Source organism: Embiotoca jacksoni, unplaced genomic scaffold (assembly GCF_022577435.1).
Source record: "Embiotoca jacksoni isolate LCO1_2020_lvr unplaced genomic scaffold, fEmbJac1.0.p SCAF_46, whole genome shotgun sequence".
Taxonomy (NCBI): Eukaryota; Metazoa; Chordata; class Actinopteri; family Embiotocidae; genus Embiotoca; species Embiotoca jacksoni.
The window spans coordinates 1,151,184-1,170,002 of record NW_027185399.1 but is presented as its reverse complement, the minus strand read 5'-3'; the positions used below and the strand labels follow the sequence as shown (position 1 = coordinate 1,170,002).

Genomic DNA, 18,819 nt, shown 5'->3' with positions numbered 1-18,819 from the left:
GCGGTGATGGGCTTTGAGCAGGAGGAAGCTGCAGCTTTCAAAAGGAACTATTCCAAGTTACGTCACTTAATCGACATCAGCGCCTGAGTTGTACCTTTTTGTGACCTCGTACGTGCACATCTTGTGTTTGACTTTTTGTGTCAACATTTTGGGAAGCAGAAAGAAAGAAAGAAATCCAGAGGGGCGAGAAAAATGCATGAAATATGAGTATAATTATGAAAGTTATTGCTTCCCGCTGCTCCATGTGCATTACTGTGCTGTGCTCTGTTCGTGTGCATATCTCAGACCTTTTTCATCCCATCGTCTGTCGCCAAAAATGAAGATCTTCATGTTTGATTGAAGCGCATTTGGATTTGGATTAAAAACTAGTGACAATAAATAGTTAAAAAAAAAAAAGAAGAAAAGGACAAGAATTTCAAAATTACTTAAATACTCATTCAACTCTGTAATAGAAAGAAGACACCAACATTAGATAAGTGTCGTCCTGTTGATTTACTGGAGCTAGGACAGAAGCTTTTAATAATATTGATGCGCATTGCTGTAGCAGGAGATGGAGGACAGCCACACTCAGTTGATTAATTACATCTAACGGTAACAAATCTCAGACCAAATCTTTGGACTAGATGATAATCTGGCTTCTCTCCCTGCACCTGCCTCTCGATAGAAACCGGTCTGAGCAACATCTGGTCAAATGCCGTCAAATTTACACCAACCTCTGCAGTCGTAGTCACAGTGTGGTAACTATTACTGCTGACAAGACCAGGTGAAAGTCATCATCCAAGGCATCACAAAAGGCGGCATGGTGGTGCAGTGGTTAGCATTGTCGCCTCACAGCAAAAAGGTTCCGGGTTTGAATCCGGTCCTGGGCCTTTCTGTGCAGAGTTTGCATGTTCTCCCTGTGCTTGCGTGGGTTCTCTCCGGGTTCTCCGGCTTCCTCCCATCATCCAAAAACATGCACCTCAGGTCAGGTTACCTGGCGCCGCGCTAGTGGCAGCCTGCTGCAGCAGCTCCCCCCTGAGAGGGGGAGTGAAGAAATTTCCCCTCGGGGATTAATAAAGTGTATAAAATCAAAATCAAAATCAAATCAAATGTACGAGTGAAAAAAAAAAAAAAAACAAGCTGCATCTGCGGTCTTGACATTTCTCGTGCTTCAATCTTTGCACCCACCCACTGGTGTATTTCTCAACGGGTTTTTATGGAAGTTCGTGGCTTTGAAATCAAATCTTTTCATCTTTAATGAAGGAAAAATAAATAACTCGGGTGCCAAATTTGGCACCGTTTTATTTTCGAAAAGTGTCAAATACACGAATGACCAGCTGATGGAAATCTGCTACGATGCATCCGCTCGTCAAACTTGTACGTGTCTCCGATCTGAGGATTACATCGTCGCATTTACTCTGAGAAAAGAAATTGTGAAACAATCCGGGGTTATTTGGTGTCACTGTATGCAGAAATTTATGTGGTGGAGAGGTTTCGTGTTTCACAGAAGCTGGTGATGGTTGCGGGAGAAAAACAACTCTCCCGAGGACCCTCTTGACTCCTGTCAAAGCGCATTAAGCTCCGTCTGTTTTGAGATAAACCAGCCTAATGCAGGGGAAAAAAAGGGTAATGGAGACTTCTCAATGTCCTGGAGAGGAAGACCAGTTGTGATGTTAATTCTCTGAACAATACATCACCATTCCGGTTAGAACAAATGAGGGCGGGGGCACCAAAGAATCTAACTTTCATGGGTTTTATTAAACACATGGCATGTTGTCTGGAGCCAGTGTGGGACTTTTTAAGGGTTGGATGCCTCCAGTAAATGCTATGATCCCGTTCTGTCAATTCTCGGGCATCTGGGCGAGTCCGCTGGTTTCTCTCCAAAAATCGCAAGTGTGATATTACGCAGATAAAAGTCTACGTTTTGACGGGATAGTGTGAAAACTGTTTCCTTCACAGATGCACAAACTAAACACAGACTGTCCTGAATTTCTGCAAGGTTTTGAAACCAGAGTTCAACTTTGGCCCCCCAAATTCTGTGACATTCACAAGTGTGCAGTGGTGTGGATTTTGGACATTATGACAGTACCTATATTTACATTGCACAAGACATAAAACCATTTCACTTCGACCCTTGGGAGGGGTCTTTAATTGAAAAAAAAAAAACAAGACAAGGACGGGTAACAAAGGAAAGAGCAATAGTCTCAGTAGCAGTAGTGTAATCATAATGGTAAAAAAAAAAAAAAAAAAAAAAAAAAAAATTTACCATTATTTTAAAGGCCAGTATCTGAATTACAATTTACAACACGTGCAACAATCACAGTTTTGTGAAGCTCATTTAGTGTATTAACAAAGTTATTAGGAAAAATTCAAACATGTAAAAAAATGAATGCCACAAAACCAGCTCTGAATAACGGACACTTTAAAGGTAACCTGAGCAGAATGTGCTGATTTTCACATGTTCGGTGGTTGAAATGCAACGAGTCGGAGTCCCTGGCCCACATGGCAATGACGAATTACATGTGCTGACTTTTCCAGCAAATTTACCCAACACTTTCATGCCTATTAGGAGCCGTATTGTACCGTTTCTCCAATTATTCTGGCTCGCTGTCAACACTTAATTTGAACAGCGTCCCTAAGAACAGTTTCCTCCTCTGAGGCCAGCGTGCTGCGGTTCGGGATAGTTCCCTTCACGAACCACGGCAGTGAATTTATTTTACCCAGCAGATCTTCAAAACATCAAAGACCTTCATGAAAATATGGGATGGGATGGGATGGGGTATGTAACCCCCATGAACCCTGTGTCAGACCCCGGCTCTTTGATTTACATTTGAAAGAACCCTTTACATACAAGTCACCAGTTTTGAGGTAAATAAGCGAATAATTGAAACAGAAAGATTCCCAAAAGCTTGCCTGTTGCTTCTTGTGGCCATCTGATTAGTTCATTTATTCCATGGTTTACCTGTTGTACTTTATTGACTATTAATAGATGTCGGGCCTCCTAAAACTACAACACCAAAGAACAGGTGAAAAACGCCGGCGTAGCCATTGACTGCGACATGAATTTTGAATGTCGCATTTGAAAGGTAAGGCAAGTTTATTTGTGCAGCACATTTCAACAACAGGGCAATTCAAAGTGCTTCACATAAAACCATTAAAAGCATCAAAACATGAGGCAAAAGAAAAAGGACATTTAAAAACCATTAAGAACATTGATCGAAACATTAAAAACAGTCATTAAAACTTTAAACAAGCTAAAAAAATAGAATAAAAGTTGCAGTGCAGTTTAAGAAATAAAACAGAAATAAAATGCAGAAATGCAGGAAATTGATCAACATCCTTGAATCTGGTTCAATTAAAGGCAGGGAAAAAAAAGTCTTCAATCTTGATTTGAAGCAGTTGAGAGTCTCAGCAGACCTGCAGCTTTCTGGGAGTTTGTTCTAGATATGTGGAGCATAGAAACTGAACGCTGCTTCTCCATGTTTAGTTGTGACTCTGGGAACAGGAAGAAGACTCGTCCCAGACGACCTGAGGGGTCGGGACGGTTCAGAAGGTCGCAGCAGATCACAAATGTATTTTGGCCCTAAACCATTCAGTGCTGTAAGAGAGGTGTCCTTCTATCGTTTAAGGAATAATGGCTGACCGTTTCTCTCCCGGGACGATGCAGAAAAGCTCAAACCTGCTGCCCTCACTGGCACGCTGGACTCAGAAAGCTATTCAATGCAGCAGCAACCAGAGAGCTGACATTATTCCAATTCCAAAGTTTTTACAACCTATTTATTTTTAAATTCATTTTCCTTTTTTTTTTTTTCCCATGAGGTCATCAACCACTGAATGGCTTCGCCTCGTTTATCCGACATTGTTAAAACACATGTGCCTTGCTGCCAGGTACTTTTAGATCATCTGACTCGAACCATCCAATTGCTCCCGAGGTCGAGACCAAAAAGTACGGAGAGAAGCGGCACTCCAAGGGGCTCTAAATCTTTTGAGACTTTCAAATAAACTCTTGACATATATTTTTATGAGGGCAATTAAACCGTTCTGAGACTGGGGGGCGGGGGGAGTAATACCTTCCGTGAGTTGCTATTCCAAGTTATTTGGATCTCTTGACCAACATCAGCACCTGTGTCTCACATGCTTTTGTTACCACCAGTACGTACGCATTTGTGATTTTACCAGATAATTGAACAAAGAAGCTCCATAAAATCTTCTGGTGATTGAAAAAAGTAAACTTTGATTTATTTTCCTTGTTTTTATTGCTTTATCCCAATAATTGAACTTGTGTGCTCTTTATTTTTAGGCTCGTTTTTTTTTTTTTTTTTTTTTTTTTTTTTTTTATCTTTATGTAAAGCTCACGGAAAAAACAAGTTGATTTTTTTGTCATTTATTTTTTTACATGCTACAAATTTAGAAACAATCATGGTGTGATTCTCGCCTGACCAAACCTAAAATGCAAATGCCGCAAAGTTATGACAAACATATTTAGAGATGTTAACCATAAGAATAACATTATAACACAAGGCACAAAGAGCAGTGTCCGAATTGTTGACCATGCCTATGTTCAATGCTTTTATTTAAAAAAAAAAAAAAAAAGTTGAATCAATGTAGAGAGGATGCAGGACTTAAACAACCTGCAGCAAAATCAACTTAGTTTAGGCCGTCTCTTGTAACATGCAGGGTCATCGTTGACCTCAACAAGAAGTTCCTTTGTGAATACAAATCCAGCACACCGACCTCAAATACATAGTTTAGTCTTCTCTGGCCTCGTAAGATTAACAGCCAAACCACTCTTCTGGAAATGATTTCCACCAGAATTTGGAACCCAACTGCAGGGGTTTACTCCCATTCAGTCACAAGATCATTTGTGAGGTTGGGCCTTCGCTCGCATTCTGCGTTCCAGCTCATCTCAGAAGGTGTCGGACGCGGGGTTGATGTCAGGGCTCGGCCCAGGCCTGACAAGCCAAACCAAAAAAAGCCACTTCCTTGATGAACCTGGCTTCGTTCAACTGGAACATAATCTTGTTGAAACAGGGGGGGGAAAAAAGAAAAAAAAAGGGCCTTCCCAAAACTGTTTCCACAACAAATATCAGGTTTATGCTGTCGTGAAGCGAAGGTGGAGAACGATGAAAAACAGAGACCACGACCCAAAGGACGCAAAAGTATGCAGACTAGGTTGTCCACTTACACTTAGTTTTTCCTACCAAATGATGATATTTAGGAATTGATCAAAGTTTATTAACCTGTCCAATGTTATTCTTCGAAAATTGGTGTATATAAAACAGCCACAGTTCCCACACGGTTGATTTACACTCTATCGTATGCATTTAGGCCGAGAGCAGGCAGTTACACGTGTTAGCCGGTCTCCCTGCACGTGTACAAATCAAGCTTCTTTTTTTTTTTTTCTTTTTTTTTTAGCTGTTACACAAAACATTTGTATAATGATAAAAACTTTTTTTTTTTTTTTAAAGTGCTACTAAAAACAATAGGACATCAATGTTATGAAAAATATTGTTAGAATGTGAGAACAAAATGTTTGTTTTAAATTTTTGTATTTTACCTTTACAAAGAACAACAACAAAAAACAACACTTCCCACTAAAACATTGCATAACCTACTTGATACACCTTCAGGTGTTGGTGTCGGGGACGGCCGAGCCAACCCGCTTGGAAAAACCAACCCGATGACCTTTTCCTGCCGCAAACTGGCATCTTTAAACTCGTTTCATCCACTGGAATTAACCGCTATTCCAAAGTGAGAGAAATTTTTCCTGAACTTTGTTGGACGAACATATTGTGTTAACAGTTGTTGAAACATGCCGACCAGCTGAGCCGCATACGTCCGCCATGATTTACACTCGTCTCATCTGTCAGTCTCATGTCCTCTCTACCATTTGTAGCCTATACATCTCGACAGTAACACACATAGTCTTATTTAGGTTCTTTGCTTGAGTCCATTCAATTTGAAATAATAATACAAATATAAAAAAAAGACCTGGAGACGACGTTAAAGTGCCGAGTCTCAGCTTTTATTTTGGAAAGCGTTACAGCAAAAAGAACTAGACAAGAGGGAAGAATCCTGTTTATTTGTTTGAGTGTTTTTCATTGGTTTATTCTTTCATTGTGTATATCAAAGTCAACATGACCTGAGAAGAAATCTCAGTTCATCCATCTCCCGTTCTAAATCTGGAGATTAGAGATGTGGTTCCTTGCGTGATGCAGTAGAACAGGATCGTCCATGTGGTAGTATTAAGTTGTCAATATGATATATATATCAATATATATAATAATATATATAAAATAATAATAATATATCAACACAATGTGATTTACTGTGATTTATTTTATATTAAGGTAGGGGAGCAAAAGCACCTTGTCATCTGGAGGGATTTTCTGTGAGGATTATCAGACCTCTCACTTCACAGTTTTATGACCCCTTTGTAACAACCCGAGCTGATCTGGTTTCTCTGATTAAGAATTTGGATCTTGTTTGACGGTAGTTATTGAAAACAGACCAAAACAAACTGCTGCTTGTCCCGGATGGTTAAAACTGCAAGAGAAAGAACTGTTAGGAGTCGGATGCAGTGAAGCCAAAGACGAAGGGAGGTCAATGTTGCCAGAATTATTGACATAAAAATTGCCTGTATTCAACACAGGTCACCCCAAATTGTCGTCAATTATCATGACCCGGGGTTGAAATCCCAACTCATGACATGCCTGTCTCCATGAAATACATTTTGGATTGACGCATGAGTTTGTTTTTGTTAACCACGACTCGACGTGTACTCTAACCTTGGGGTTCACAGGATTCGGTTACATGCTTTGAAAGAACGGCAGTTTCCTTCTCGCACACAAACAAAACAAAAAAGCTTGCATTATCCACATATCAAGCCACGGTGAGATCTGATTTGGATTATGGTGTCAAAATGAAGTTTCATTATTTAAATCTGCTCTGCTTTTTGAAAAGAATTGATTAGTCTTTGAATTATTCTGCGCCCCCATTGACCGTAAATCAGACCGAACTAAAGCTTCCTTCGCTTAACGGTAAACAAGAATATAAAATACAGTCCGCAGTCACCTCAGTGCTGTTTATCCTGGTTATGTGTGACAGGAGCTGCATGAACATGTTGCCCAATTTATGACAGTCAATAAAAAGCATGTGCATATACCATAAAATAGTCTTTGCGATTACGATTTTCAGAAAGCATATCCGCCCCCATTTTGGAAATATTTATTTTCTTTGTCTTTACGTTTTTACAGCACGCTGTGGAGCTCTGATGTATACGGGAGCGATCCTACCACACTCCCAGCTGGCTGTGGTTACAAAACAAAGGAACAGACCACGCTTGGCCATAATCAAACATTGTTGTTGGGTGCAAAACAATGTTTTAACAGTCTAGGTTTCGCTCTTCGTGGTCTCATAACTAAAAACAAATATTTGTCAGTTTTCATTTCTTTAGGTCATTCATTGCTTAAAAGTGCCAAAACTCCCATTTATTTGTTATTTACAACGATTTATTTAACCAATGTCAATTGTTGGATTCACAACATTTGGTCAAAACCTTGTTGTGGCTGGATGATATGAAACATCGGAGGGCTTTCAGTTTGAAACAAGGGCTTTTAATTTGAAACAGACACAGGAAGTCGCAGCATTACAGTTTGTTCTGGAGTTACTGAATCGTAGCCACAGGTGTTTTTTGCTGATGTTAACGCTACATCAACGATCCCTTCGCTTGATGGCTAGCTGCTCCCGGCTCACGTTTACTACTGTTAAAGTAGGATTGTTGGACTTTTGAAGCTCAGCTGTATCATCATCTGACTCTTGTCTTTGGGCCCATTTCTCAACGGTCAGTGTTATTAGAAGGTTCATTTACTGTTACTTAGACTAGCCAGCGATGTAGGAAAGCACTCGGCGAGAACAGGAACACGGTTGGCGCTAGATTAGATCAGACAAAGGGAAGCGATGTTTGGTTGTTTCACTGTCAATCAACTGGTGCCTAACTTTAACCCCCCCCCTCCCCCTCCACCACCCTCCCCACAGTTTAACAACCGTTTACATGAAGAGCGTCCTTCCCGCTGATCCAATCTAAAACCAAGCAAGAAAAAAATCACGTAAAATACTGTAATGTTAATTTATCAACATGTTAAAATGGACCAATGGCTTTGGCTTATTTTCTCTCTCTTCAATAATATTTGTTTAAATTCAATTTAGCTGCTGATCATTTTTATACCTGACAGACACGAAAATAACCAACTGTGTCTGATAATTAGGAAATATTACATTTTTACTTAAATGAGTTTTAACATGTTTAAGCAGCCTTATTTCTCTGAATAATTTAAAGGGGAAAACTCATCCGGCTTTATAACGAGCCAGCCGCCACTGCAAATGACAATAAATTCATGCATATGTCTCGTGATTCACGTCCAGCCATCACATAACCGCAGTTAGGTTACAGACATTTGATGTTCATATGTTTTGCCTCGGCAGTCTCATTGTGTTTTGTAATTGTTTCAATGCGACCACAAGGCTGAAACTGAGAATTACACGTTCACAAAGGTGACATTAATCACACGGGTTCTCTATTTGATCAGATGATGTGCAGCGTTTACACTGTTCTGGCAGTGTATCTTTAATTATGTGATTTACGCATGTCAAACCAAAAATTCATAAATTTGTTGAAACACATCATCAGGGGTATACCACAGCATAATCAGAGTCACATGTTGGAATCCCCCAAAAATACGATTCTTCTTTGTGCTTTTCACGAAAAGACAAAAATATGTGACAGTAATATATAACTAATCCTTTCCTCTTAAAATGTCTAAAGCCACCCTTATTTACGTAGATGTCCCGTCCAATAAAAGATAACCAGATCTTTTTAATTGCTGGAATTACCATAAACATCAGTAAAACATTGTCTCATTAACAAACTGCGGCAATTTCGACCCCCAGAAAATCAAAAGAATTTATTTTCTGCAAAAATAATGAACTGTTTTGGAACTTTTGTTTTGGTGCAACTATTTATTCTCATAAAGACAATAACAGAGCAACCGTGTGGCTTCTACAACTTTGCTGTTGTCCCAAAAGTTTCTCATGTTTAATGAGAGAGTTAAGGAACCCTGCATTTATATACTGTTACTTTACAGGCTGTTGAGTGTTTGTTGGAACAAAGCCAAGGGAAAGGTCATGGAGATCTTTGCTGGTCATCGTGCTCGCCTTCCAGTGGTGTCACTTAATAATAATAATAATAATAATCTTTCCCCCATGTGAAGAACCTGGGTGTTATTTTTTAATTGTCTTTAAATTGGATCTCCAAATTGAACCCGTTGTTAAAGCCAGTTTCTTTCTTCTTGCTTCGCGTTGGCTTAGTCTCGCTTCTGATGTTTTATTTAATTGTTTTTATTGCTTATTTCTTCTTATCATCAAGAGTGTTTGAGTGTTGCACCTGATTTGACCTTTGTTGTGTTTAAATGTGCTATATGAATAAATCTGATTTGACTTGACTAAAGTTCAGGCTAATGGTGCCTGACCAAGTGAGGTGGGATAAAAAAAAAAAAAAAAAAAAAAAAAAAAAAAAATTTAAACGTTGCTGTAAAATTTGCTGTAATAAATCGTTTATATATTTTTGAAAGTCGTTTTTTAACGATAAATAACTGGTCGTTTTTTTTCTTGCTCTTTACCTCTCTTCTATCTCAACTTTTCCCTCCTTTTCAACCCTCTGTTCTTTTCTTCACTTCCTCTATCTGACTTCCCCGTGTCTTCACTTTCCTTCCTGTCTTCCCCTTTTCCTGCCCTCTTCTTCAGGTTGTTTGAGTTCCGTGGCAGGGTGTCTCCGGTTCCTCGAGTGGTTCCAGTCAAGCGGCAGAGGGTGACGGTGCCTCTCGTGCGACGAGTCAAATCTCTGCCAGTCAAACTGCTGGCGCGTAACGCCTCCGTTCTCACCACCAGCAACGGCAACAAACAGAAATGTGAGTTCCAACTTGTCTACGTGTGGAAATTAATGAATTAAATTTGGATTATTGTGTCATAAAAGCTATTGCATTGATTTGAGTATTTACGATAAAAAAATTTGCTATTACAACAAGTAATAGGAATAGGAATAGGAACTTAGTCAAATTTAAAGAAACTGAATCTAAACATTTTGTATAAATAGAAATTGTTTCCCGATCGAAACGTGAACGTAGCTTCCGGGTCTGAAAAATGCGGAAGTGACTGAAGCTGCAATACCACCGAGTGCCACTAGAGGTCGGCTCCAAAAATCCTCCGGCTCCATAGACTCCCATTCAACTTTTCTCATGAAATTCGAAGTAGAAACATTTTTTTCACAAGTAATTTCGGTGTTGTTAGCTAATGTCGCTACTTATTAGTTTTCTAACCGTCGCTGCTGGTGGCCGCTTATCATCATCCTGTTGAATATCCTGATACAAACCACCATCACACCAGCAAACATCCCTTTTCCATTTCTATTATTATTTTCTCTCTTATCTTCTGAGTCTTTTGAACCAACCCCCCCCCTCCCCACCCTTTCATCTATCGCTCAAGTTTTGTGTTTACAGCGGAAGGTTCAAACATCAGGGCATCTGTTGTCACTTTATTGTTTTGCATTCTGCTCATTAAATATTCATTTAAAATCGTGTTCAGATTGCGGTTCTGAAGAGAGATGTCGACACCATGTCAGCTCCTTTCACATTTGACTTCAACCTGAACCTCCATTTCTGAACAGCAGGGTTTTTTGTTTTTTTTAATCCTGCCAAGATGCCTTGAATGTCTCTTTGTCTCGAGTTTAAAAAGCACTTTTGATGTCAATGGTTTGACTGTCTTCCTGTGTACTCATCAAATTTACATCATTTTGAACAGTAATAGAAAAAAACGCTCGCGTTTATACTTTTCCTGCTAATACTTACTGTTTCAGCACTGTCAATGTGAAGTCACCTGTGCTCACAGAAGGTCCTTAAATCACATATAAAACATTATAAAATTTGAATTTAACCACTGAATTGACACCAGTCCTGGTTACAGATTATATTGGAGATAAGGGGCTGTAAAACGTTCATGATTATGGGGGTCAGAACATTTCGAGACCGTTCCTTTTGGCACAAACAGAGACGTAACCTGGAATACTTGACCACGACATGTTTTGCCTCCTACTGCTCAATGTTTCCACGTCTATCAGTAAAGATCTGCTCTTGCCAGCCATTTCTCCTTCATTCAGCCATAACAAGGATCTCAACCAGAATTTGGTGCTGCAGCCACGTGAATTTTAATGTTTCACATATAAGGCTCAATTAATTCTTTAAACGCATGCAGATGTAGCAGTAAGAGCTTTTTCGATTTAAACTTTGACAGGTCCTGGATTAGATCGGGAATATCTCAGCGGTAGTTAATTTGGGTGAAATCATTTTCCGAAGAGCGTGATTACATAATTTGTTTATTTACGGACGAGAAATTATCTTCAATTATCATCAGCTGTAATCTTTTATCTTGCTGTTGACTGACAGATGCTCCAGGTGCATTGTGTACGCATTGCACAATCCATAATGGAATAAAACATGCGAAAGTATTTAGTTAGTGAATAAGAGGGGCTTCATTCGTCAAAAGTAAAGATTACCCAGCAGGTGGTCCAATATAAACCAGACAACTGATTATTAACATCATCACTTTAATTATTGCTGAAGGAACAAACAGGACATTAGATCTTAGGTCTAAATAAGGTTTGACTGACCTTAACCTCTTGCCAAATGCTTGGTTATTAAACCGCAGGCCTCCCAGATGAGTTTATTTTGTTGACTCCCTGCACACTAAAACACAGCGATGCCGTTAGGGAGGTCCGAGCAGCACTTAAGATGGATTGCCCAGTTTAAGTTGTCAAATCATCAACAGGTTAATCCTTCCCATATGCCTTTCGCTCGCCCTTCTCTCCATCTAACTTCAGGGATAATTAATTCCCCCCCCCCCCCCCGCCCTCCTCCCTAGTGCATGAAAACATCTGACTTCTCTTAAAACATAAGCAGGAAGCAGAAACAGCTTTTAGACCAAATGTGTTGCGAAATTTGATGGAAAGATAAACTTTGAAATGCTGGCCAAGAAACATTATCCACTCAGACGGTCCTCTCGTCAGTGTCAGTCTTAATACCAAATATCCAAACGGTAATGACTGCATGGTTGTCATGACATCCTGATGCACGTAAGGCCTCGGCAGACACATTTTTTTTTTTTTTTTTTTTTTTTTTTTTTAGACCTACAAAGACTTACATTTTGTTAATTATTGACTGGATAAAGAAATCCATTCAGTACTGGAAGCTGAGATGAAACTTCTACTGTATGCAGATGATGTGTTTCTCTATTTACTCTGGTCAATAGATGTGCTATGATAATACATCCTGCATCTATCTAAAATGGTTAAGCTTTACAATTAATTATATTTTTATGTTGCTGAGATATAAAGTATATGAAGTGACTAGCTTTGTTTCATTTCAAGAAAAATAATTTGGGTCCTGACCATTTTTAGAGGGAACTTAAGATTCTTGAAGCCAATTTGGTTTTCTCATGTCAGTCGAAATCATTTTTACATTTGAGCTTGCTTTTAACATTTTGCTTTATATTTTTCACGTTTTCCATTTGCTTAAATAATAAATATAATAATATTTCCAAAGACAACCTGCCAAAATTAACATCTGAACGTGGATAAAGCCTTTCAAGTAGATACAATATAATACCTGCTTAACACATTCTGTTTGACAGTCAGATGGCTGTTGAATTTCATTTGGAAGGTTTTGTGCAAACTTGCAATCTTTTTTAGAAATTAGCAATTAACACACTACAAAATGTAAGCAGGTGGAGAAAAAGTGGTAGACGAAATATGACGAGTCAAAAATGCAGTAATAAGGGTGAAAGAAAAAACGAGGACACGCAAATGAGGGAATGCTGAGAGAAATGAGGGCAAAAGAACAAAAAGAGAATAAACAAAGAATGAGAAATATGAACAAAACATGGAAAGACAGGAAGTACAGACAGAAAAAGTGAGACAGATGTCCACAGTGAAGAAGCAAAGTAAGGTGATAGCAGTGAAAGAGAGGACAACAACAGGAAGAGGGATGTGGAAAGAGTGGATGGGAACACTGTTGAATGTGTGTTTAGCAAAAATAACCACCAGATGTGTTGCATGGCTTCAGTTGTTCTGTTGCCACTAATGTACTCATCACTTTATCTGTCTTCCCTCCTCACCCCCTCACCCTTTCTTTCTTTCTCTTTTTTTTTTTTTTTTGTATTTGAAGTTGTTTACTCTGGAAATTTGTGAGTTTTGTTTTCATTCTTCAGGATTTCACTAAAGGTTGAAGTACTTACATTAAGAGAAAGTATTAACTCTCCACCTAACGTTTTCCATCAAATCTGTGCTTTCCATATTTCTGTATGCTTTGGTATTTGTGTCATTTCTTCAAGGCTGTAGTTGTTGTTGTTTTTTTGTCTCATTCGGGCATGGAGGAATTTGTTGGTGCTCTTACAGCTCATTCAAACAATGCTTTAGTAACCCTGAAAAGTGATGGAATTCAGAGTATTTTTCTCATGTTTATCTGCATGTCTTTGGTAGGTCGTAGAGTAAAGCAAAAAAAGTGTGAAAAAGGGAGAAATTTCTTGATGTTTCTTTAAATTGAATGTGGGTAAAGCTCTTTGACAAGTGAAAGACAATTGGTCTCTAAATCTTACTTGCATTATTAACAACCTGTACAAATAAACTTCAATTCCTTAAAAAAAAAAAAAAAAAAAAAAAAAAAAAAGTCATAATATAATGTGAATTTATAGGCTATACTACTAAATCAGAAATATAAAAAAAATATAAAATAGTAGTAAATAAGTGAGCATAATGCAAAATGAATGTTTTTGGTGTATTTCATTCAGTATTTGAAAATCCGGCCTTTACTAAACTGTGAAGTTTGTAGTCCCATTTTTTCTTGTGAATAGTAAAATTCAAAATACTGTAAAAAAAAAAAAAAGATACCTCGTTTTTACTGTAACATATTGAAAATCCATATAAGCTTCCTTCAGTTTTGATCAGAATAAACCTTGAAATTTCAGTGTGAAAAAGGGAGACCTGATTTAAAAAAAAACAAGAGGAATAAGTTTTTTTAACATTTGCAGAGCAAAACAGTAATCCATCACTTTGATCCGCAGCAGGATCCCCTAAAAGATGGATGCTGGTGTTTTTGGTGATTACCTGACCTTTTCTCTGGAGTTTATATCCTCTTGACCTCTCTGCTTTTCTGTAACCAACAGAGGAACCACGTGTAACCAAACAGACCCCCCCCCCCACCCCCCACCCCCTTCATAGCAAATGAAGCATCTCTCAGAAAGCCCCAGAAATGTAAACATCTACTGGACTCTCTGTAGACGTATTAATCAGAACATGGGCGCTTATCTCTTTTCCCCTCTCTCTCTCTTTCTGTGTCTCTCTTATCAGCAGTGAAAAGCACAGAGCTTCAGGCGATCAAGTCGGAGCTGACTCAAATTAAAGCCAACATTGAGGCGTTGCTGGGTAGACTGGAGCAGATCACAGAAGACCCACACATTACCGCCACAGGTAACACACACATCACATATATTTATAATGGGAATATGAGTAAGATGAAGCCAAGCAATGTACTGTCATTATTTTAGTGTGATTATTTCCTCAGTTCACCGTTGTCATGGTCACATGTGTTAAGGAGTGCCGTGCACCTATGGGCCGGTTCAGGCCAAAGGTTCGTGGAAAGTTGATTTGAAACTAGCAACATCTCGCCATTCGCCAGTCCGCCGCATTTTTAAAATGCACCAGTTTACTCCAAAGCAACTAGACGGGACAACGTAACATCTCCACGGCAACAACTCTCTGCACTTCAGTTTTAACTGTTGGCTTTTTGCAGTCTTTTTCGTAACTGAATATAATTTGTAACATTTGCATTTTGAGCAGCGATGAAAAGGCATAAAGATTTATTTTTTTTTTAAAACAGAAAAGTTTGAGAATTTTGGAGTCACCCATGGGCGCTTCAGTGAAAAACACCCAGGACGTTTATGCAAATTCACACCGTGAACTTAAGACAGGAGATCTTTTCTGTGCTGTCAATTTCTGTCAAATTTTGGGGAGTTTGTGTCTCCTCTATTTCATCGTAAAAAAACAAAAAAAAATTGTTCCTTACATTGTAAAACTGCCCACTTGCGACTTGACAAGCTGAGTCCTCGCCGACTCAGCTGTCTGATTGTGACGGGCCGGTTCACACTGCTGCTACTTTTCCCTGAAATGCTCCAAAACGGTTTCACGAATCTTTTGCTCTGCGCTGGGCTTAAGAAAAACAACTGAAAAACAAACAGTGACACTTCACCCCGTTTGGTGGATAAAAGTTTTCAATATTCTGCTTCTTCCAATGTTGTCATTTACAAAAAACTATTTTTGGGTGTTTTTCACAACGGGAAAGATTGTTGCTTCTTCGATAGCACGTGGGCAAAACAAAATTCCCTGCTGAGTTCTGCATACCCAGCATACCGAAGGGACGTTGTAAACTCCACATGGCTTTGATTTTTTTTATTTTTTTTTTTATTTCACTCTATTAATCCCCAAGGGGAAATTTCTTCGCTACAGCCCCGTTTACATTATCTCGAGTGATCTTTCAAACTGGAAAGCTAAAAACTCAACGCTCCGCTGTGTTTCATCATGACTCGGCAAACCGAAACATGAAAAAAACCTGTTATTTTATTCGATTATATAAAAGAACCTGCTGCTATTGGAATGTTGTCAAAAAGAGGTGGGAAATATTATCAAATCATAACCACAGTTTTTGTTAAGAAATATAATAAGCTTAAACATAAATGCTTAAATTCAAAGAAAGGTTTTTAGGGGCCCTCAGCTGTTTGGTGATAAATTCACTTCCTTTTCGGGAACCTTCTGACAGCCACTTGTGCCCCTGAAGGAAAAATAGAATTGTCATATGAAGAGAAATTAAATAAAATATGTCTTATCCCAGGGTTGTCACTTCCTGTGCTGCTGTCTAAAGACACACTGAGGCCCCATCTTATTTTCATCAACGCTTGATCAAATTCGTGGTACCATATTTGGAATGCTATGGATAACAATAAAAAAATATATTGCATTTTCCTTCTTTATTATGTGGAGAGTTTATGTTTTTGTTTTTTTTATTGACTTTCAACTCAGCCTTAACTGCCTCTGCTCAAAGTAAACAATCATTTTAAATTTAACAAGTTAATTTGTTCTGAACTGTGTGCACTAACAGGAACAGAAAATACCTGAAATTTGTCGTAAAAGCCAAGAAGCAGAAGAGCCTTTCTTGCCAACAAGAATAAGAGACCTACAAGCAAAGGTCAACAATTGCAGTTTGACCTTACTTGGCTCAAATGCACTGATATTGTATCCCATCTGCAGTCTCCATCATTACAAATCTTTCCAACACAGAAGTGCTGTCTTAAGAGTCAGGTCAAGCGTCTATCATCCCTCTACAAGAGAGACAGTGAAAATAAAAAAAAATGTTTTATTAAAAACATTAATGTATTTACAATAATCTAAAAATGTAGCTAATTCGTTAAAGACTTTGGCTCATAAAAGTCTCGTAAGTCTTGGATCTGTTGTAATGTTTTGGCATGAAGAGCTCTCGTTGATCCTGATGAAAAGCGTGTTGTTTGTTTGTTGCTTGGTTTGATAGCTTTGAGGTGAGTCATATTTTACCAAAGGTTTCTGAGCACGGAGACAAAAATATCTTTATTGAAGTACTTAATATCTCCAAGGTAACAAACTGTATCAACAGCCTTTGAGATGTTGCTTCTCTTGTGTTGAAGTTTTGAAGTGTTTGTTTGACCATTAACAGAAGATGAAAGAAAGATCGATGTATTGATATGTCTGCTGCTTTAACAGTATGTAACAGTTAAGGACAATTTATGTGAAGAATATGTCGGTTCAGCACCAGTGCAGTAGTTCTTTGAACATAGACAAACAAAACAATTTCCAAAGAAGAAAGTTTACCAGCTGTTTGATTAAGTTATCTGGAGAGTTAACAAGATTATAGAGGTTTCGGATTGGCTGGAAACTAGTCAAAATCCGTTCATTTGTTATTGGCTGGTTTGGATTTTGCTCGCATTTTCTTCCTTTACAATAAAGAGAAACATTATCTGTTAAAAAAAAAAAAAAAAAAGTACTATAAATCATACGAGTTTAAATTTTGTATATATCATATAACAAAATGAACTTTTATACAAAACCCCTCAAACATGGGAAAATAAGCTTCCCCAAATGGCCCAATACTAATACAACTCTACATACAGATAGGATTTTTGTATGTTTTCATTATTTTTTCCATGTGTGATTTGTATATAATTTGCACATCATGCATGCTGTATTTAATATACCACAAAAACACATCAAAAACAGAAAGACAATTTTCCTTAACAACAAGCAGACTAGAGGAAGTTGTTTTTATTTGCATGCTGTGGGATTTTTTTTTTTTTTTTTTTTTTTTTTTTTTTTTTAACTCTTTTAAATTTGAAAAGGAAAGCAAAAATTAACGTTATAAACCACATTATTTTGCGGAGTACGCCGTAAAACCAAGGAGAGAAGGTTTTATGTGAGCAGTAACAACCAAACACAGCACAATAAAAACTATACTGTACATACCAAAGCAAAATCTCAAATGGAAATCAATCAAAATAATTAAAATTCAGCTGGACAAGCGCGCCGTTGGGGGAAATCTTCACTCTGACATCTGTCTATGCCACTTAGTGGCTCAAATCTTAAGTATAATTAATGTAAAATAGAGGATAACGGCACACATAAGGTACCAAAGGGAGGCCAAGAAATATTCTCCCATCTGCTGTCAGGCTGTGGATAGACTGCTGCGATGAACAGAAGGCCTCACATTTCTGAGGTGGTTGACCTGAGACATCTGAAACATCCCGAGCCGGAGGGCAGATTTAGTTCAAAATGACAGCCACAGTGCCGAAATAAACCAGATGAACATGCATTCAGCAATATTTACTGAAAAACGTCCATCTAGAGAGATGGATGTGTAAATCATACTGATTTTTTTCAAGTCATGTTTGAAGATGTCGAAAAGAGTTCTTCTGCATTGTTAGAAATTCTTAAAATGTATTTTTATTGTTAAAAAAATGGCTAATTTATTACTTTACTGTAAAGACTATTCTCCATGTACGTCCAACGAAAACTTCGGGCTCGATCTTACAAGTGGTTTTCTAGTTTCAGACTGCCACAGAGGTCACACGTAGTCAGAAATGCATATACACTCATCATATGGAAATATTGATGTTTCAATGATTTCGTTGAACTTTTATTTTTCTGCCAACATTTTCGGTCAAAAACATGCATACGTCCACTTAGGACCTTTCAGCGTCACTAAATTAATAATCTAACTTTCTTTGAACTTGCCAAGGACTCTGAACTTCCTGTTGGTGATCATGATTGACTAGTCAGTAGCTTTTCTGTGCCTGCATAAAGAGTTTGATTGAGGTATCCTAACCGGAGCTAACCTAACTGTTTTAAGGCGGGCCATGCAGCGACTGTGCGTTTTGGCCATCATGCTCTTGGGGCTGTTTTGTTGCCGGGGACAAATGGCAGGATGAACTAATGGAGAATAATAATAATCCTTCATCATAACCTCACACTATCAGCCAGACAGCTGAAACGTGGTCACAACAAGACAATGACCACAAACACACATCAAAACGGAAAAAAAAAAAGAAGTCAACTCCGTGCCAGGAAACCAATCAATTTGATTAAACATGGTCAATTCTGCCAGGACGAGTGGTCAAGGAACTCTTTTACCAAACATCAAGGGTGCTTTATGAATATTT

General features: G+C 38.3%; 1 protein-coding gene across 5 annotated transcripts in view; it reads left to right on the top strand.

The window, feature by feature from the left end:
* Positions 1–18,819, top strand: part of raly (RALY heterogeneous nuclear ribonucleoprotein) — a 105,795-nt gene that overhangs the window by 70,517 nt on the left and 16,459 nt on the right. For 3 of the 5 annotated variants that reach the window (XM_069169690.1, XM_069169692.1, XM_069169689.1), the window contains 2 exons: positions 9,781–9,944; positions 14,432–14,551. In XM_069169690.1, the coding sequence (XP_069025791.1) occupies positions 9,781–9,944; positions 14,432–14,551 (284 nt within the window). The remainder of the gene's footprint in view (positions 1–9,780; positions 9,945–14,431; positions 14,552–18,819) is intronic. The other 2 variants (XM_069169693.1, XM_069169691.1) reach the window with 1 other exon arrangement.